Here is a 21639-nt window from a genome sequence, read left to right on the forward strand (position 1 = left end):
TGTGTCATCTGGAAAAAAAAAAAAAAAAAGCGGATGTCATTTTGAGCCTTTTAGCACTCATTTCTAGCAGACTGATGACAGAATACGTAGTGCTTTGTTTTAACAAATGATTTTGGCACCTCTGAATAAACTTTCAAGTTAGAGGTTCTCTTTTAAAATGCTAACATTTATCTTGCTTATAGACCTTCTCATCTCATGATTCAACATACGATAACTCCATTGCAAATTACCAACGAAAAATCTTGTATTATAATGGGATTGAAATCCAGGTATGTCTTAACAGGTATCTTTCTGTGCTCTTGCAAGTAATCTTTGTTGCAGAACAGTTGCTCACATAACCTAATTCTACATGTGCAAGTTACTAATTGTTACAACGGTGCAAGCCATCTGCGAGAGAGAGGGGGCAAGGGGCTAGAAATAGATTAAATAAATCAGAAAAAATGAAATGTTTGAAGTAAGTTGATAGAAGCCCACTGCTAAAGCATTTGTGTAATCAAAACAGCTGCAGAACAAAAACAAAAAATTTTGTAGTTAGAATACCAGCTGCTGCCATTGTAGGTTTATTATTCCTCAGCAAAAGTCCGAAAATTTTACTTTCTAAATGTGTTTTTCATGCTAAACAGACAATGCCAAAAATTATCGAAAGTCTTTAGTCAATATGACATTGGCAACGTCAAAGTAAATTGATTAATCAAATTGTATATACATTTTCTACTGATGCGAGTATTTGATTATTCAGTGTAAATAGTGCTCTGTAAAAAGAACAAGGAATACCTATAGCAAGATGGAGCAATTACATCAACTAACTCGTTTGCTGGTAGACAGAAATAAGGAACCTGCTTTAGTTAAGATTGGAAAAGAGATGAAGCAACAAAAATTATAGAACTTGGACCAAGATCATGTAGAGGGAAAAAATTACCTCTTCAATGCGACCATCCAAGTGCTTCAAGTGGACCTATGAAGAGTACAACAAAGTATCAATCTTCACTATATATCTCTTCCCTCCACCCGAAACTAGACCTGGCCATGGACTGGTTTCGAATGTGGTGACGAGAAGCCGAGATAGTTAAAAGCATATGGTGTACTCAAAGTAATGCATCACTCCATTGCTTCATTGAAGGAAGCTTAAAATTATTAAAAATTTAACTAATAATATGATATGTAAAGACAATACAATCCTCTATATAAAATTTAAACCTTAAGAAATCATTAAATATCTAAAACTTTTTAGCATTCAAATTCATAGTTATAGCCTAGAGATCTTCACTAGATTTTCCATCAAAGTCCTCAACACTTTCATCCTCATCTCCAGAATAAAAGATTCATTTCCATTAAAATTTTCATCTAAATCAGTTTCAAAATCTTCCGACGTGGCTTTGAAATTGAGGCTCTTTGCGCTTTAAGCACAAAAAGCCCTTAACTAAATGTGCTTTGTTTAGCATACGTAAAAGTGCTTTCCTCTTCGTCTAGAGGCTTTTGTGCTTTAGCGAGCACTTTTTGCGCTTTTGAATACGCTGGGAGAAACTTAAACTGGACCGAGAATGCCATTTTTAAAAAAAAAATTATTTTCCTTACATTGTTTTAAATTATTTTTCTTAAATTGTTTTAGACATAAATACAATTTATTACACACTTGTTTATATAAAAATAAAATTTATTTAAAAGATTTTGAAAAATTCTGGTTTGAAACTGGACCAGACAGCTAGTTCCAGTTCTGGTACAAAGAATATTAAGAAACTAGCCTGCCCTTGGAGTCAGGGTGAGCATCAGCCTGTTTGACTTGGTTTAGAAAACTGAAATTTTTAATAGAGTAAATCAAATTGAACCAAATTGAATTAACGAGAAAATCAAATCAAACCAAACTGACTTAGTTCATTTCAATTTATTGATTTGAGCTTCATCTTTCACTTGTTTTCTGAGCTTATTTTGGACTCATTCCAGATTCAATTTCATTTATGTTTCCTATCTTTAACTCTAATTTTATACCTAATAACAATTAATTAAAAAAAAAAAAAACTATTCAGTTCAGTTCCACTGATTTGTTTCTTAGAAAACCAGATGGAATAGACAGAAATTTTTTAAAATAAAAAACCGAACTGAATTACAGAGAGAGAGAGAGTCGATCAATGCAAGAGTATTCAGACTAGGAGATACTGTTGGCCTTACACCCTTAGCAGCTAAAACTTCATCTGGCGTCCTATTACAACAGAAAAGGAAGAGATCTTCAGGGATAAAAGAGTAAACTATTGAGAAATAGAGGAGGCCATTGTCCAAATTGGGATGTGATAGTAAACCTGGCTGATACGGGCTTTGGAGAGAATCTGTCACGTGGATCACTGTGCCACAAAAAAAAAAAAGATTGGGAGGGGGGTTGTTCAGTGAAAGTTCATAAACTAAATAATCAACAATAGCTATAAGAAGTCAAAAATCTACAGTTATTTCTTTCACATAAATTGAAGCCCCACCTCTGTACACATATAACAGCCTAAACCATGCCAAATTTCAGCATCTCAATTGCACTAGTAGTGACTATTCCAGTCCATTGAGCTCTTGCCATCCAAGAAAGTTATGTGGAGAACATATAAATTAAAACTTTGCATCAATAATCTACTTTATAAATTAAATAAAGCATTCTGGTTGTTAGTCATTGTTCAGAAGTAGTCCAAGCAGAAGGTAAATTCATGTGCAATGACATAACATGAAGTATTTGGTTTGAACAATATGTTTAGTGGAATAAAAAACAAAAAAAAATTACAAGTAGATTTACAAATAAGTAGTATTCTAAAAACTCAGATAAGACATATTAAAATGCAAAACATCATAATAAGAACAAACTACAGACCTCCCAAAACTAAAATAATCTTGCTGGCAGCTTTATGAAAATATACTGAATTCTTACAGTTTTCATCCCATCTAAATTTTCAAGTAATAGCATATATTTACAGTTATAGCCAGGAATCGAGATTTGAAGTCCTGTTAATGATGCAGTAAATATCTTTTTGAAGATCCAATAGTCCAATTTTACGTCAAAATTAAGAGAAATATGAAGGTAACCTACAATTTACAAGTGTAAACCAGTATAAAGGCATACCTTCTATAGGCAAACCTACAATTTACAAGCACAAGTTCAGGTGAAAAAAAAATCAGCAATAGCACAATAAAAAGGCACACCTTAGGCTTAGTTTTACGAGCGTATAACAGCTTCTCATGGACTCCAATGTACGTATCATCAAAAGAATCCATCTTCCTCCCTCTAGCATGAACAATAGGTTCCAACGGGGTTGTGGGGGGGGGGGGGGGGGTGGGGTGGGGTGATGAAAGAGTCGATAAAATGCATTAGATAAACACGGTGATGCAAAATAAAAAGGATATACAAACTACTTCATGAACGTTCCTAAATAACAAAACCACTAAATTAGTACTAAGACTGACTTCTCATAAAAAGCTCCTCTACAAAATCTCAAAACTCTGAACATTACAGTTGATACTGCGTATACCGAATAAAGAAAGCGGGAAAAATATAATAAAAACAAAGAACTTAATTCAATTCTAGACATTCCATCTCCAAGAAAGGCGCAAGCATTCTTCACATGAGCGATTTAATATGTATCACACAACCCACATCGACTGCCCCAACAAAGAAAATAGAAAGTAAACAAAATCAAGTAAGAAAACATATAAACAAACAAGACCAAGATTGATAAGCTTCGCAAGTCTGCCTAAACCTGCAATGGTCCTTTGCAGGAAATTTGCCACCAGATGGGATGGTTCGGGACCGTTGCCTCCAGTCCTCCCTTAGCTTCACTGACTTTTTTGAGGAATTGGAGTTGGCATCCGTTACACCATATAGCTCAAGCAAAATAAGAGATTTCGTAGATACATACAGATAAAGAGTAAAGACAGAGGTGCTTATTGGGTACCTTTAGAAAGAGAAGTAGAAGATGTAGAGGAGACGATGGCAAGTGAGAGCTTGCAGATTACAGAACTCATTCTACAGAGAGAGAGAGAGAGAGAGAGAGAGAGAGAGAGAGAGAGAGAGAGAGAGAGAGAGAGAGAGAGAGAGAGAGCACGTAGCTGTGTTGTGGTCCAACTAAGGGACGCAGCTTGGTGGTTGATTGGCATGCTTTGGTGCTAGGCGCCAAAGCGTTAACTAATTTGCCACGACGTTTCTAAAACTCGGCAATTATTAACTTACAGAAAACGTGCATTATAATTTCTATACTTATTTTATTTACATTTTATTATTTTTATAATTAAATAAATTATTATTAATTCATTCAATATTAATTATTTACTAAAATAATTATAAAATCTCCTTTTAAAAAATATTTATTATTATGTCTGGGGCCTTAGCAGTGTGCTCATTGAATGTAATGAATAAAGACAACAAACTGAAAAAAAAAAAAAAAGGAAGCAGCAAATGCACACTAACAAACGTCTCTCATATTCTGTGTATCAGTGCTATCAACCCCTTCCATAGCCAAACAAATTCCCCACTAAATTTGTTTGTCCAAACAAAAAGCAATTACAGCAACAAGGGACTTTTTTATTGTCATCTATCAAAAACAATGACAACTGGATTTGCCAATAAATGGGAAGGCCTCTTAATAACACTAATTTTTCATCTGTTACAAAAGAATGATGGTGCAAAATTAACTAAAAAATATACAGATTACGACCTCTGTTGAATTGCCAAAACAAAGGGAAGGAAGCCGCAAGGAAATGAGACCAGAACTGAGCATCTCCATTTGATGAGCTACTCGGATTCGCAAGTCAAAGAAGTTTGCTGGTTCTTCGTCTTGATGGCCCTCCAGGAAAGAGCTTCATTATCCACCCCAAAACCCTTTCAACCACCTATTTCAAGAAATAAGTGCATGTACCTATCAGCAGTCAAGTGCACAAATCCTTCTAGTTTTTTCTTTTCTAAATTATATTTCCAAGTTTGTCTGGGCAATAGGAGACCTGGGTTAAATTCGTTCTTTTGACATAATAAAGTAAGAGAAATAAAAATTGATACTAAATTATGGGATATCAATATAATATGGAGTACAAAAGAGAAGTACCGAGGACAAGCAATAGATAGGTTCTCTTATCACACAACAGAGAAGTGCAATAGTTCTATAGCACACTTAATTGGGGTTCAAATAATCATTTAACACAATATGACTTGGCCATATTTCTTTCCACTGACATTAGTAAGTCTACAAACTGCTCATTATAATATTAAATAGCTGATCTTAGATATCATACCTCATCACCCTCATCTGCATATGCAGTATTCTCCTGTGAGGAACCAGAATCAGGTAACCTTGACGGGGCATTCTCATTCGTCATACTTTGAGCGGTCAAAAGCTCTAATCTTTGAGTCTGAGCCTCAAGCTTTCGTGACAACTCATTATTTAAATCCTTCATTCATTACAGCAATAACAACTAAGCCCTAATCCTAACTCGTTATTTACATAAGCAAACAATATCATAAATTAAAAAGAAAAAAAATAAAACACCAATTATTCAAAAAGAAATAATAAACACCAACATCTTCATATATCTTAGCAATATCCTAATTTAGTCAAATAACTCGATTTTATGACAATGGAAATTGAAGATTTAGCTAATTTTTTGGTTCCTAGTGAATTGAAGAGCCTTTCAATTATAGTTGTGACTGATTTTTTCTATTCAGATGTTCTTGGATATGTGAAAGAAAGAATTTGTTTCAATCTTATTACTACCATTCAAGAAGATAAGGTTGCTTGTTCTCCAAATTCAATTCTTGATTCTTCAGCATTACAAAACTTGAGGTCGAGTTTTCTCTAACAAGGGAGAATGATGCAGTCAAGGAAAACTAAATCTAAAAATTATTTTGATTTATTTTTCATCTTACAATTATGAAGGTTAAATTTCTCTTGCTTGGGAAATTTAATTAGGAAGTAGCATGTCTCCAATTAGGAATTCTATTATTATTTAGGAATATTTAAAAAATTCTATTAAGTTTCATATTTTCATAGTTAGTATTGGTTTAGCGTTTTCATATTTTGGGATTTTAATCCTAATAGTTGTAGGATTAGTTATTAGTCTATAAATACTATGGTAATTTAGCCATTTTCCCAGAGCTTGTTAGGATTATTATTGACAATTGAGAATTAATAAAAATTTTGAAAATTTTATTCCTTTCTCCTTTCTTTGTTTTATTGGTTCTACATCATTGGTATTCCTATAAAATATTATAACTAGAAATTCATAGAAATCCAATTGAGTAGTAGGCTAACAACACAGCTTAAAAATTACCTTAAGCCCAGAACATTGAGATAACTCAAATGACAAAGCTTGTATCAACTCTTCCTTTTCCAATGCTAACTGCATCACAAAAGACTTTGTCAAGAAAAAAAAAAAAAAACCATTTGACTGTAAATATTTGTAATATACCTCAGAAGTCCTTTCTTATTTGTTTCCCCCACCCCCGCCTCGGAAAAGGAAAAAAAAAGGAGAAAGAAGCAGCTAAAAAGAAGGGGAAAAGTGGGTGAATTGTACCGTCCCTCAACTTAGGTGGTTATTTCATTTCAGTCACTCAACTTTAATTTGTTAAAATAAAATCCCTTAACTTTAGCTTTGTTTCATAAAAAGTCACTTTAATATGCAATAGCAAGTTTCCAGTTTCATTTTCTTTTTTTTTTTTTTAATTAACACTAAATTGATATTTAATCAAAATAAATCTATAAATTATTATTTATTTTTTTAATTTTTATATAGAAAATAAAATATTGATAAAATATTATTTTAAAATTTAAAATTTATTATTATATTATTATTTTTCCAAGTCGTTTCGAATTGAATTTTAATTAATAATAAATAACATATATAATTAATAATTTTATTAACAAATTTAGAAAAATAAAATAATTTTATTGATAATAATTATTAATTAATTTAATCATAAAGGCAAGGAAAAGAAAAAGAAGGAAAAGAGAGCAAAAGAGTAATTTTATTCTTTTTAACTTAAAAACCTGATATTACAAGTCAAGGAACTTTTCTGAAACAAAACTAAAGTTAAGAGATTTTATTTTAACAAATTAAAGTTGAGCGACTGAAATGAAATAACTATGAGTTAAGGGACGATTGATGCAATTTACCCAAGGGAAAATTATGAAGGACTAAAATCATAAAATTGCAAGAAACAACAAAATCTAAAAGACCAAACCTCAGAAATTAGTGTATTAATGTTTTCAATCATTCTCATCTGATCTGAAGGAATATACTCAGATGAAGCTTCAAGATTTGACTGGCCATTTTCAGATAGCATGGGAAAACTCAGGGTATCACTTCCAACACGTGAAGTAGCATCATTTGTTTCCTGGTCAGAAGTGTAAGGGATGGCGTCTGCAATTTGGATCAAAATAAGAAACCATATCTTAAAAAGAAAGTAAGAAAACCAACTTTAAAGAACAAATCACAATCCAGTCCAGAAAGTCATATTGGTCAAGAATTACCCTTCATCTGAAACTTCAATTTTATTTCCAATAACAATAAAAATGTCTTCTATGGTTAATACAACTCTCTAGTAGATTCATAGAAAAAAGCAACAGAAAATATATTCCCCAATAGCAAGCAACACCAAGAAACATCACTCATTACCACTAAGTCATCAGGAGACTTCAGCTATCCCACAATTGAAATGCCTTCAATATACTCAAATCTAGGACTATATGCAGACTGAGCCCTTAAAAACTACAAGCGACAACAGAATCTTAGTTCAGTAAGTTCATGTTTCAAGAGAATCAAGAACAATTATTTTAGACTCATTCAAAAGGAATATGAAACCCACAAATTTATGATCAACTAAGGATGGCAGAAGCTTGACTGAATTCCAGAATGTTCTTTTCATTAAACTTCAAACTTATGGTCCAAAAATTACAAAGGGAAAAAAAAGACTCAAGGAGACATTCAAGAAGCTTAGATTTAAGCCCATTTAATCAGGTCTCCAAAATTTTGCCTAAAACATGTGTTTACAGTACCATGAAACAAATTAGAAATTCTTACCTAAATCTGCAGTAGATGTTGACACATCCTTTTTATTACCGGAACTCTTGTCAACATCAATAGAATTTCTGCTTGTTGAAGTTTTCCGCAACTTAGATTGCAATAGTTTCTTCTCTGTATTGTGAAAATGACAGTAAATTACACAAAAACAATAAAAGCATATGTGATAACTATTAAATAATTAATCCTTTCATTCATGATTAAATTAGTTGAAAATTCATTCCTAAAGAAATATACAGGGCATTTTGGTACTATGAAAAATGGTTTTGCACATTTTATTTCAAATTATTAGATATATTGGTACTTAAACAAGCAAATGACGCAATCTAAATGAAAACTAACTACTTTTTAAAATAATCAAACAGTTTATTTACCAGTTTCAAGAACATCAATAAAAAAAAAAATCATTTTTCTAATTCATATGGATTTAATCAGAATTAAAGAAATGTCCTGAAAAGACAAGCTGACTGCTACAAAATAATAGATTATTGGGCATAAGTACAGATTTTGGTTGGAATTGGGAAGTAGATGGATGTTTATCATTCAATAGTCTATTTTTAGTACCATGGTACTTATTTGGATTTCTTAGAAAGTAAATCACTGAGAAGTAAGCCCCATTTCCTGGGCTCTTCACTAATATTACAGAGGCCTTTCAATGTATCCAGGATAAAATTTAGACAGGATTACTGATTTCCCTCTCTAAACAAGTAGTCCTATCTCGTTGCATTATTAATCTAATACACATAAATGTGCCCACTCTAGAATGCACATGCCTGTTCACACATGTGCTCCCCATCCAACCAAAATATACACACTAGATACTGGTTACAGTATATAATACAAGGTTAGAAGGCCATGCATATATAAATATATACCTTCTTGAAGAGCATCAATTGTTGATTGCAAGTCCTGACGATCTTTCTCTAGGCTGGACATTTTCTTTCTGCAAAATAGTACGGGTTATAATTGTTGGACGTCCTTAAACTTAAGATCACAGTCACAAAAACAAAAGTAATTGAAATATAATCACCTAATGAAAAGAGAATATAAAATTTTGAGTAATAAATTAAAAAGGCAGTTCCACTTTTCTTGTTGCCATTATTTAGGATAAAGCATTAATCTAACTCCAAAATTTAGAACAAAAGAGCCTCTGTACAACAAATAAAGCATTAATACCTAGCAGTTACAAGCACGCAGAACTAAAATAAAAATGAAAGCAAATGAAGAAGGGGGAGGGAGGAGAAGAAAAAATATGTAGCATGTAGAATCTACCCTAGTTTAACCAGGGCAACAGCCTTCACTTCCAAGACCCCTAACAGGAAGTACCCTCAAACAGTCTTCACTCCTTGGTCCAGTCACAATCAAAAAGCAATAATTTTCAAGTCTAATGCTATTACCAATATACTAATAGTAGTAATACTAGTAATGATAACAACAACAATAATAATAGAGTTTAACAATAGGAGTGCACTCTTCAAGCTTGAAATAATAGCTCGTGTTATGGTCCTTCCTAGGAAAAGCCATCCACAGCTTCTCTGCCAAGTAGAAGAAATTTTAAAATAAGTAAATATCTGTTGGCCTCTGCCTTTTTGCCCATGTGGAAGGAAAGAAAGCCTTTCCATTTCTTCAGAAAAACACTCCATTCAGTGGGCATTACAGACATTCACATGACCTATACTTGAACCAGTCATTTGTGTTTCATTAAAGCAATTGCATTATCTTGGATTCTCAAAATGTCTCTCTAGCAATAGACAGTCGTCAGTATCCCTTAAATGCATGTAAACCAACAATGTACGGTTAAACAAAATGCTTCTGTATGGATCAGTTTAAGGATGTCATCGCTGCTACTTTTTGCCCAAGCACATGGTTGGATGCTTCAGCCAAAAAGCAGTCAAAGCCTTCTTTGATGGTGCTTTTGGGCTACTGTGGCCATATGCATTACGGAAGCAGCTTTTGGGATACACTGACTCACAACATCCCAAAAGCACCCAAGAATAGCTTTTAGCCAAAGCTTTCAACTAAGAAGAACCTGCAACAGCATCCCCAAGACATACCTTGCATCAAAAATTGAAACGACCCATGTACATACACTAACATGAACATAGTGTAAGAGTACAAGAAAATCAAGTTATAAGGAAAATGTACATCATAAATTCCCCATTTTCAGTCAAATAGAAGGAAAAGCATACTTGTATGAAGCAATTTCAGCATGTGAGTCCTCCAATTGCCTCTCCAGCTTTAGTTCACTAGACCTTAGTCTGAGAGCCTACATAAATCAGTTACAATATCATTTCAACATTAACCTCAGAATCTAGAAAGTCCACAAAATGCTTACAGAGAAGACAATGGCATGGAACTGTTATCAGGCAATGAAGAAGAAAAAGAAACAAGCATACCAAAAAAATTCACTACCTTCTCTTCCAAACCAATAACCTCAGAAGCCAAAATCTTTCCGCGTTCATCAGCAGCATTGCACTCAAGTTTTGCATTTGCATATTCCATTTTGACAGAATCAAGCTCCGCCTGTTAACCAATGGCATACAACAATCAAAATGTAGGTGACCACATTAATAGTGAATGGTTAGTGTCAGCCCATTTATCCCTGTTGTTTTGATGATATGCATATCAAAAAACAAATTATTGCACACATGAATACAGTGATAATCTCCTTTGCTCCTACCCTCAGTGTTTAGCATTGCCCACCTAACAAGTATTGCCACCAACAGTTGAAGTGAAAATAAACACATTTAGCTCTACCACCAAGTAACACCCTGAACTTTTTTCCTTATCTCCTTGGCCCTACACATTCTTCTCCAAGTCAACCTCAAACATCATAGAGGTGACAAACATGGGTCCCACTAGTGTGGATCTGTTACAACTAGAAGTGATTTTTGATAAGCAACAGTGATGATAAATGGATAACAATGGTCATCAGGGACCATGAAATGACCAGATGACCAGTGACAACCAAATTGAACAATGAAATTGTTCTCAAAATTGGCTTATAACCTTTTAAAGAGGATAACTGTTATAGTCCACAGATTAGACAATGGAAACAACTATAACGGTAGAACACGATTGCAAATGTTTGACAGCAATTTGAGTTCTCCTTTTTCATTTCAGAAATCCTAAAAATTATAAATTCAATCTTAAAGAATTTTATCACAGCAGGACAAGAATGAACACTCTCCACCAAACTGGCTATTGGAATGTTTGGTATCCAACTTAAGAGCACTGAACTTTCATTGAATTGAAGAGTTATGCTTAGCTCAGCTGAGGATTAAGAATATACCAAATTGCAACTCATTCCATCACTCAAATGAGCTAGAGAACCATAATGCCAGACATAGAGGCAACCATGGCCATCACCATCAGGTGCTGCACTTAAGCAGTTTCAAGATCATTTTAGTATGAATGTAGATAGCAGGCATCATTTATATCACAACTTCCCATATTAAATCCAATAGATTCATTAAAAAAATTGGAATCTTAACATATGTAATCCTGAAAGGTAACTTCTCTAACAAGTAACATACACACAAAAAATAGCAAGTAGGACTAGGAGACAATTACAACTGACCAAATGAGCCTTGATTTCCTCCTGCAATATCTCCATGTCAGATTTTAGTTGGTTGACAACAGTTCTCTGGTGAAAAGTTGAATGGATATGCAAACAAGCAAACAAAAAAGAAAAATAAATAAAAACAGAGTTATAATGAAATTAAGAAGTATCACATGATAGGCTGAATGATTAACCAAGCCAAGGACTGTTATCATCCTCTTTAACTATCAAAATATGCAGCCATAATGCCACGAGAATCTCATTTCGGAAGCCTACCTGTTGGTTATAATTATCTGTCAATGATGAGTTTTCAGCAGCCAGGGACTCTGCCAAGGCACGGGAAGCTTCAAGAGCTCGTTGCAAAGAGAATTTTTCTTGTGTCAAGTCTTCAATATGCTGCACAAGAGAAACAATTTTAATGGCAGTAGAGGCAGGAATCCAATGCAACAAACTCATAAAGATAGCAACAACCAATACAGTAATACACATAAAGTGATCATAACAAATAGAAATGCGTGAAAACATGTAAAAGTGCTGTTTAGCTTTCTGTATAGAAGGCCATAACATTTGAACTCTTCAAGGCATTTAGAAAATATTCTTCGATAATGCTTCATGCACTAGTTTCAAAACCTTTCAACAGCATCAGAAAGCCCTGGATGGGCAAACATAAGTGCATAACCTCAAGAATACAATATCAGAAGGACCAACACCAACCCTCCAAATCCATGCACCCACTCCCTATAGAGGAAACAGGAAAAAAATCAAATGGCTCATATACAACATGAACATAACGCATATAATCAATAGTCCCCAATCAAAATTCCACATTAACTTTGTTTGTAACAGGACAAAGCATGTCCAACAACCACTTAAATAACCATGCAGAGCATGCAAATTTCAAAGATGTAAACATAATCAAGTGTTAGGTGAACTAGATAAGCTATGCAGCTATACCACCCAACTCTGCCACCTTAGCTATAGTAAACACCCATGGCATGGTAAAAGATAAGTGGACTCAAAAGCTGCCCTTTAATGCTTTTTTGGAGTCTCATTGATCTTTTCTCCAAGTCTTGTTGCAAGTAAGGCAAGATTGGAGATGTGTATTATCAAAAAGATCATTAACAAGGTGATCCAAAGTCACAGTATATTCCAATGACCTACTATTGTATCCCTGATATGCCAATGTTGCTATTCTGACCATAAGGATGAAAGTCCTGACTCCTCAAGCCATAAAAGATGATAAGATCTCACACATGAAACCTTCATTACTTTGTTATAACAGTACATATGCTTCCCCATCCCTCCCCTCACAGAGTACACTATATAATGATAATTCTAGGTATTATTCCATTTGGCTAAAATTTCAAAAGATACAAAATGCAATCTTCAGAGCGACTCATTCCATGCCGCACATGTAAATATCAACTCCAATATAACTAATTAGTTAGTAAGTTTCAAATTCAAAAACCCTGATGGCATTTTATTGCCAATGGATAAATCAGAAATCAATGAAAATAAAGGACGAACCAAAGCAAGTACCAGTTCAATGAAAACCGCTCCACTGAAAAATAAATACCTGTTCTAAAGCAACAAAGTCTTCATTTGGTTTAGATGCATATAAATCATGCTTTCTCTCCAAGCTATTCTCATTAACATTTGATGTCATTAGATCAAACCCATTGCTGGAGGACATGGAAAATTTCATGAAATGCTGTCCCACAGTTTCAGTGTCCACTGATGGCTTATGAAAGGCAGAGGATCCTAGATCATCCAAGCCATCTGATGTCAAGGTACTAAGCATAAACGACTCCTTCTGAGAATCAGTACTTTGGAAAGAATTCGTTGAAGGAGCTCTAGGAACATTAAGTGAATCAAGGAAGGATGGACGAGATCTCCTAGAATTAGGTTCAGATGTTCCTGAAAATAGTTGAACATGATTTGTGGAGCTCCTGGTATCTGAATTGAAACCAATTGATTCGGATGTTTGCACATCTCTACCATACACAGTAGGAAAACTATCAGGTAAGCTACTAAAATTTCTTTCACCAAAATCTGAATTCAAGGAGCCATTGAAGTGCATGCCACCATGTGTGTCTCGCTCAACCTCAAGACTGGACTCTCTCAAGTTGTTACTAGGTTGAATAAAGTCCACTGCAATGCCCCAAACAAATAGAGATGCTTAACACCTCTCCCAGATAAATGATCATAGGCAGTACAAACTCATAACCTTGTCATATTAACGGGTAAAAAATGAGAAACCAGACAGATAAAATTACATTAAAGTAGGAGGGAGCATACCACCAGTGGCCGGTGTGCTGGGATAACTGCTCTTAATTTTCAGTTGAGAGGCAGAATTTTGAGGTGAGGTAAATGCATAATCCTTTAAAAGACTATTGTTTTCTGTTGACTGGAATGGAGTACATTGATTAGAACTGCTTTCAAAAACTTGACCTTCTTGTGAATGTGGATCAATAGAATGGTCAGCCAATTTCTCATATGGCATTCTGCCTTGGCTCCCAACATATTTTTTGGAGTCACTACTCACTTCATCTGTCCCTGGGCTGTTATTAGCACCTGCTCCAGTAAATCCTGATGCATCATATCTCTTAAAATCATGATTATTTGTGTGTCTCAGCACTAGATCCACCAAAGATGTCTTGGAATCACTCTTTGATGGAGGATTAGCATTTGCATCTTTCAAAAAGTTTTGCCCAGCTTTTGAGGTAACATTAATTATGTTGCTGTCATTATTGATAATTCCATTGTAAGGTTCAATAGTTCTGCCAGGTCCATCAGATGTACCAGCTCTATCAGAATCTGTAAGCCTTACACGTTCAGCCTCTAAAGGTTGTTTCTGATCTATGCTAACATCAGAAGCAATAGATTGACTGATGTCTGGACCTTTTTTAGCTCTATCTGCTGCTTTTTTCCTACGGAACTCTTCCAGCTGGAAGAAAACAAAAGGACAAAAAATATAAATCAAGAAAATTTAAATTTTAGAAAAAGAAATAAAGGGTGAATCACATTTCCCACTGATGTTTTTCATGTATTTTACTCATAAAAAACAACCTAATTTAAAAAAAAAGGGGGGGGATTAGTAGCAATGCAGATAAATGCAAATGTTGTAAACAAATGCAGCTGCTAAATCTGAGAAGAGTCATCAAAGACCACTAAACAAGGCACAGCCCCAAAAGGAGATTGAATATATTCCTCAATTCGCAGTACTATCGTATAAACTACTTGCTCTCAAGCTAAAAATCCACATTGCACTACCTGAGATTATGACCACCAAAGCAGCTAAAAAAGGTTACATATCGGAATATATTTACAGTTAATAAACCACAATCAACAGTAACACATCTCCATAGACATTTACAGTTAATGATTTTCTGACATGTGAAAAATGTCGATGTTAAATGTCAATACAGAGGTTACATACACCGTATGATGGATTTTAATGATTATCTGTTAACCAAAGAATCATGATAATCGTGGTCTAGTATCATATTGGAGGCCTAGAAAACCACATCATTATCTCACTCTTAGTCAGAAAATTAAAAACATGATGTTCAGTATTCCTTCATTGACTTGGTAATTCGGCTTGTCTGGGTCGTTGTCCCACATACATAGAAAACGAAAAGTTCTGGAGTCAAAGGGCATGGCACCCTAATTCCATTTCACATACTTGATGCAACCCTGCCAAAACTCACCACAGTAGATGCTTAAAACAACAAAATACATTTGTCCAATAACCTCTACACTCATAAAAATTAAATAACTCCACTCTGATGGCAGAAGCAAATCCAGCATTACAAAGTCAGTACTTATTCGACAAAGACCATTACCAAGTAAAGAAACTAACCATTCTCTCATTTCCGCCAAAATCAAATACATTACAACCATAACTTTACAAGAACAAAACCAATTACGGCACCCATTACCAAATTTGAACTGCAAACAGTTTAGTTGTCGGGAATTCATCTTCACGTATGAGAATCCTAACACATTTCATGCGGATAAATGATTATATCACAATTTTCACGAAACCGATCAAGTAAATACGCATACCCGTCGCTTTCCGGCTTCAAGATGCTCCTGTTTTCGTGAGCTTGGCAAAACCTGAGCTGATGCCATTTAACCCTCCAAATCTCCAATAAAAATAACACCCTCAAATCTCATCCAATTAAAACACCTACTCAAAAAAAAAAAAAAAAAAAAAAAAGAAGGGAACACCTCACCAATAGATATCAAAAATCCCAAAGAGAAACCCAAGAGTTTGGAATCAAATACATATCAGGTTTCCAAGGTAAGCAAAATTGTAATCAAATTTGAAATATGTATGAATTTGGGAACGAGGAAAACCCTAGAATCTTAGAATCGCATGGAGCAACTGAGCAGAGGGCGAGGTCCAATCAGATCGGGGAGGGAGGAAGGAGGATGAAGCTGCGTGCGTGTACAAAATGGTGTCCTGGCAGATCTCCTCGCTTTTCTCCTAGTGATTTTCTTTTGTATTTTGAAATTTTTACGGTTTTCGTTTAAATTTGGTGGGTAGTATAGTTATAGTACCTACCACCTGCGGCTGCTGGTGCGTTTGAAAAATGACATCTGGTAGACCTATTGCAGGTCGCTGACGATGACCGTTTTCTTTTTCTTTCAGAATTTTAGTTTTTCTAATGTCAAGAAAATGAGAAAATTTTGTAATAATTCTGATATTAGATTATTAATTACATTACAGACATATTTCATAATTATATACATTTTTATAATTATGTAAGTTTTATATTTTATATTATAAAAATATTTATATTTTTATAAAAAAAAATAAATATTAAAAATATATTATAATCTTCTGATTTTCGTTACATCTTAGCTATCCATTTTTATTTTGGGAAGTTTTTATTTTCTTTCCCATATTCTATTTTTTTTTCTTGAATATAAATCATAGCTCTATTTAAAGAACTTCAATCAGAGTGGATTAAATCATATTTTTTATAAGAAAAATTATTATACGTAAATCAAATTTTGTAATATTTTATAAAATGTTTGTGACATTAAGCAAATTTCATAAATTTATTTATGCTGTTTAAAAATTTAATAATTTAGTTGTTAATATTTAAATTCATTAATAAATAATTATTCTACTTAAAACATAGCTAATTTTCCATTAATCAATGATTAAATAAAAATTCAACTCAAATGAAAATTTTGATATTTGCCAAAAATTACCTTTAACCATTTTTTATATATTTATTTGTATCCATTATATATTTAACATTTGTATTAAATAACTGTTCTATTTAAGTTAATTATATGGAAAAGAATGGTGTATTGTTGGGACTTCTGAATTGATTTTTGCATGACATTAGAGTAGCTTGTTAAATTCTCCTAATTATATAGTTTAATATTGATACTGAAGTTGTTGACTTATTTTATATGCAACCAAAAAAAAAAAAAAAAACAAATTGTTCATGTTATTTTGATAACGCAAGTATGTTCGACTAGCATGTGGACGAGTGGGATTCCATGAATTGTGATGTTTGTGTTTAACTGGCTTTGATTGAAATTTTAACTTCACAGCATTACAGCTAAATCTCACTAGTAGTCCATGTTTATTGTTAGCATACTTCTCCATCATGCCTCTCATGTAGGCCACCATCTTATCATAATCAGAAGGTTTCCTTTGATTACTGGAACTTCCTTTAAATTCTTCGTCCAAGTGCACAATCTTGGCAATTTTCTGTGTTTTAGCACTTTTAAACCTACAACTTGTCCCATGGCTTCAAACCACCAAGAAAAGAACCTTATTTCTATGTTCCTAACATGCAAAAGAACTTTATTTCTGTTTATCAATTATGCTCTACCAATAATGTTTTAGTTGAATTCTCACCATGTTCTTTTGTTGTGAAGGATTTCAGCACGAGAACACCTCTAGTAACGGGAAAGCCTAAGGATGGAGTTTATGAGTGGCCTCTTCAGCATTGTTCTTTCTCCTCAAATAAAGGTTCTCTTGCACTTTCTACAAAGTTGTCTAATTTCTCTCTTTGGCACTGTCGGCTTGGTCATCCATCGTCCCCTATTGTCCGTCGAGTTTTGAAATTCTTAGAAGTGTTTGTTCCTTCTATGTCATTCAATTTTGTTTGCAGTACTTGTAAATGCAATAAATTGCACAAACTATCTTTTGGTCAGTCTTCAATAAAATCAAAATCCCCTTTGAAATTTATTTATTTCGATGTGTGGGGACCTGCTCCTCTTTCTGATGTCAATGGTTACAAATACTACCTAATTTTTGTTGATCATTTCACTAAATATGTGTGGTTATATCCATTAAAGGCCAAGTCTGATGTTTCTCCTATTTTTCCAAAATTTAAAGCCACTATTGAAAAATTCTTCAATCGTCAAATTATTTCTCTATATTCTGATAATGGGGGTGAATTCATTCATCTACGTGATTTTCTTTCTTCACATGGCATTTCCCATTTCCTTACCCCACCACACACTCCTAAACATAATGGTATGGCAGAACGCCGTCACCGACATATCGTAGAAACAGGACTTACCCTGTTGCATAATGCAAAATTGCCTCTCTCTTACCGGTCCTATGCATTTCAGACTGCCGTTATCTTATAAATCGTATGCCCACACCTATTTTAAATAATGACTCACGATATTTGCGCATCTTTGGGTCTTTACCCAATTATCAAAAATAACATGTGTTCGACTGTCTATATTTCCCTTGGCTCCGGCCATACTCCAAACACAAATTAGAGCCGCGCTCAAGGCCGTGTGTCTTCTTGGGTTACTCTCAAAATCAGAGTTCCTACTTGTGTCTGGATCCCTCTTCCTCTAAAATTTTTGTCTCTTGTCACGTGGACTTTGTTGAGGATCAGTTTCCATTTGCTCAGTTTTCATGTTTTCAACCTCGGGTCCATGAGAATGTTGTGTAAGATTGGGTTCCTCACTATGTGCTGCCTCTTTCTCATTTGATACCACCTGTTCTGGCCAGCTCCTCCACTCCTTCACCATCTACTGTGGTGCCCAGCAGCATTAATAATTCTTCTAATACAACTAAGCATTTATCAGGTATGAGCACTAATTTGCTTTCTTCCCCGTATGTTGTTTCCTCTTTTGTAGATTCACCACCAACTTCTTTTCCTACTCCTACACAGTCTCAATCCCTACCCATCACTGAAGCTGCAATTACTTTGTCAAGTGACTCCATTCCCACAAATAACCATCCCATGCTTACAAGAGCCAAAAACAATATTAGAAAACCAATTCAGAAGATGTGCTTAACCACTCAAATAACCAACACTTCCCCTTTTCACAAAACCAAAAAAGAGCCCAGAACAGTCACTCAAGCTCTTAATGATCCGGACTGGAGGTCTACTATGCAGAATGAATATGATGCTTTAATGCGTCAAGGAACATGGTCTCTTGTTCCATTAGATTCCTCTCAGCATTTAATTGGTTCTAAGTGGATTTTCGAATTAAAGAAAATTTAGATGGGACTCTTAACAAGTATAAAGCTAGGCTTGTTGCTTAGGGGTTCACTCAGAGGCCTATAATTGATTACATTGAAACATTTTCTCTAGTTGCCAAGCATACTACTGTTCGCGCACTCTTATCCATTGCAGTGGCTGCTAATTAGCCTTTACGGTAGCTTGATGTTAATAATGCGTTCCTTCACGGGCAGCTCATAGAGGATGTCTTCATGGCTCAACCTAAAGGCTTTGTCGATGTCTCTCGACCCAATTATGTGTGTAAGCTTCACAAGACCATCTCTGGTCTTAAGCAGGCACCTCAGGCTTGGTACTCAAAATTACGAGATTATTTATTCTCTTTGGGTTTTAAAATGTCCAATTCAGATCATTGCTTATTTATTTGCTCCACTGCTGGTGTTACTCTCTATTTGGTCTATGTTGATGATCTCATTGTTACAGGTAATGATATTAAGTTTATTAATCAGTTTATCAGCAAACTTGGGCATCGATTTTCTATCAAAGATCTTGGCTCTTTGAATTACTTTCTGGGTGTGAAGGTTGTTAGAACTGATCATGGTTTGTTTCTTTCTCAACGGAAGTATATTGAGGACATAGTTGATCGGACTTTAATGACTGGTGCAAAACCAGTTCCTACTCCGCTTGCTGTCGGTAACTCTTTGTCTCTCAATGGCAGTGCCTTATTGGATAATCCCTTTGAATATCATACAATTGTTGGCTCTCTACTGTATCTTGGGCTCACTCAGCCAAATATTGCTTTTGCTATAAACAAGCTAGCTCAATTTTCTGCTAGTCCTACTGTTAATCATTGGGCTGCAGTTAAAAGAGTTATTCGCTATCTTATTGGCACCATTGACAAAGGTCTGCAATTTCATTGTCATTCTTCTTTGGTTCTTCATGAATTCTTGGATTCTGACTGGGGTGGCGATAAAGATGATCGGTCTTCTACTTCAGCTTATGTTGTCTTCTTGGGCAAAAATCCTATTTCATGTTGCTCTAAGAAGCAATGTGTGGTTGCCAGATCATCGACAGAAGCAGAATATCGCTCCATTTCTGCCACTACATCTGAACTTTGTTGGATTCGCAATCTTCTGTTGGAGCTAGCTGTTCCATTGTCTAAGCCACCAGTCATTTATTGTGATAATCTTGGAGCAACTTATGTAACTACCAAACCTATTTTTCACTCTCGTATGAAACATTTAAAGATCGATTACCACTTTGTTTGTCAACTGGTTCAGTTGGGTAAACTTCGTGTCTCTCATATTTCTAGTCAAGATCAATTGGCGAATGTGCTTACCAAAGCTCTTCCACGCTCTGACTTTGGGCGTTTTCGTTCCAAGATTGGTGTTTCAGATCAACCACCATCTTGAGGAGGTGTATTAAAGAGATCTTCTGTCATGTCCCTGTAATTAGCATCTTTCCTTTCTGTATGTATTTTCATATTATTCAGGTTTGCCTTATATAGGATTCTTCTCCTGTATAAATTGTAATTATTCTTTTCAATAAAAGTATGAATAATCATCTTTCTTCAAGGATTGTTAATGTCTACTAGATTTATGGTACTACCACCAAAATAAATAAATAAATAAATAAATAAATATATATATATATATATATATATATATATATATATATATATATATATATATATATATATATATATATATATATATATATATTTCCTCCAAGTGCTTGCTCTTCCAGAATATACAACACCTCCCATGCTTCTTTTAATGCCTTTTCTTGCTCCTCTCTACTACTAGCTCCAAAAATTCATGAAAGGTAGGACCCTATATTTGAAGCCATTTCTGATATAAAGTTGAACTGCAATATATAAAGAAATAATAGATACCAATGTGGCTTGGAAGATAAGATTATCTTATGACTTCATATTTGATCCAAAACCGAGCAATGGCTCTCTCATATGCATCTCTTCAATGTATTCAATGATGATGAGGGACTCAGCAATTGGCTTGCCATGGTGAGCAAGGACAGGGATCTTCTTGTAAACTGGGGTGTAATGCAATAGAAGTTCACTCTTATTTGGACATACTCATACTCTACCCCTTTCAGTTTCAAAGACCATATAACTATAACTAAAGGGGCTAGCCTAGAATCCATGTAGCTTCACTTCTGCCATTTGTCATCCTGAGATGAAGATGCAAGGTTCAATGCCAGCCACAAGTCAATTTATGGTATTTTTGGAGTCCTATCACCCGGGAAAAAGTTGCGACTTTTAAATTTCATATGCAAGAAACTATTTTTTATTAAATTGTAGACTAACTGCACACCTTTTTTTTTTTTTCAAAAGGCTTATTTTGATCCTTAAAATTAGATTAAATAATCATATAAACCCTTAAAATGTTTCTAGATCTAATTAAATCTTTAACTATTTAAATTGATACATTTAGGTTTAAAATTAACAAAAATTAGCTAACTTTGAACCAAAAGTGACTCACGTGATCACACATGACTCATGTCCTCTGTTTTCTTCCATTGTTTATCGTTACTCATCCCTTTCAATTCATCAGTTCTGTTACTTGC

The 21639-nt window shown here is 34.3% G+C and overlaps 1 protein-coding gene across 4 annotated transcripts; it reads right to left on the reverse strand.

The window, feature by feature from the left end:
- Positions 1-226: 226 nt before the first annotated feature.
- LOC110662212 (protein BLISTER) lies at positions 227-16170 on the reverse strand. 4 transcript variants are annotated; one of them, XM_058145234.1, is made up of 20 exons: positions 15959-16170; positions 15665-15788; positions 13895-14543; positions 13173-13747; positions 11873-11992; positions 11615-11680; positions 10447-10557; positions 10224-10300; positions 8910-8977; positions 8035-8148; positions 7196-7374; positions 6286-6354; positions 5251-5406; positions 3172-4854; positions 2466-2549; positions 2295-2336; positions 2167-2197; positions 920-955; positions 775-814; positions 227-502 (listed from the first exon to the last, which is right to left on the reverse strand). In XM_058145234.1, exons 2-14 carry the CDS (start codon positions 15728-15730, stop codon positions 4774-4776), a joined length of 2331 nt encoding a protein of 776 aa, XP_058001217.1. In that variant the 5' UTR covers positions 15731-15788; positions 15959-16170; the 3' UTR covers positions 227-502; positions 775-814; positions 920-955; positions 2167-2197; positions 2295-2336; positions 2466-2549; positions 3172-4773. The 4 variants fall into 4 exon arrangements, with proteins under 4 accessions (XP_058001217.1, XP_058001216.1, XP_058001218.1 ...); XM_058145233.1 differs by having other exon boundaries at positions 775-836; XM_058145235.1 differs by lacking the exon at positions 2466-2549 and having other exon boundaries at positions 775-836.
- Between the last annotated feature and the right edge of the window lie 5469 nt (positions 16171-21639).

Source organism: Hevea brasiliensis, chromosome 4 (assembly GCF_030052815.1).
Source record: "Hevea brasiliensis isolate MT/VB/25A 57/8 chromosome 4, ASM3005281v1, whole genome shotgun sequence".
Lineage (NCBI taxonomy): Eukaryota > Viridiplantae > Streptophyta > Magnoliopsida > Malpighiales > Euphorbiaceae > Hevea > Hevea brasiliensis.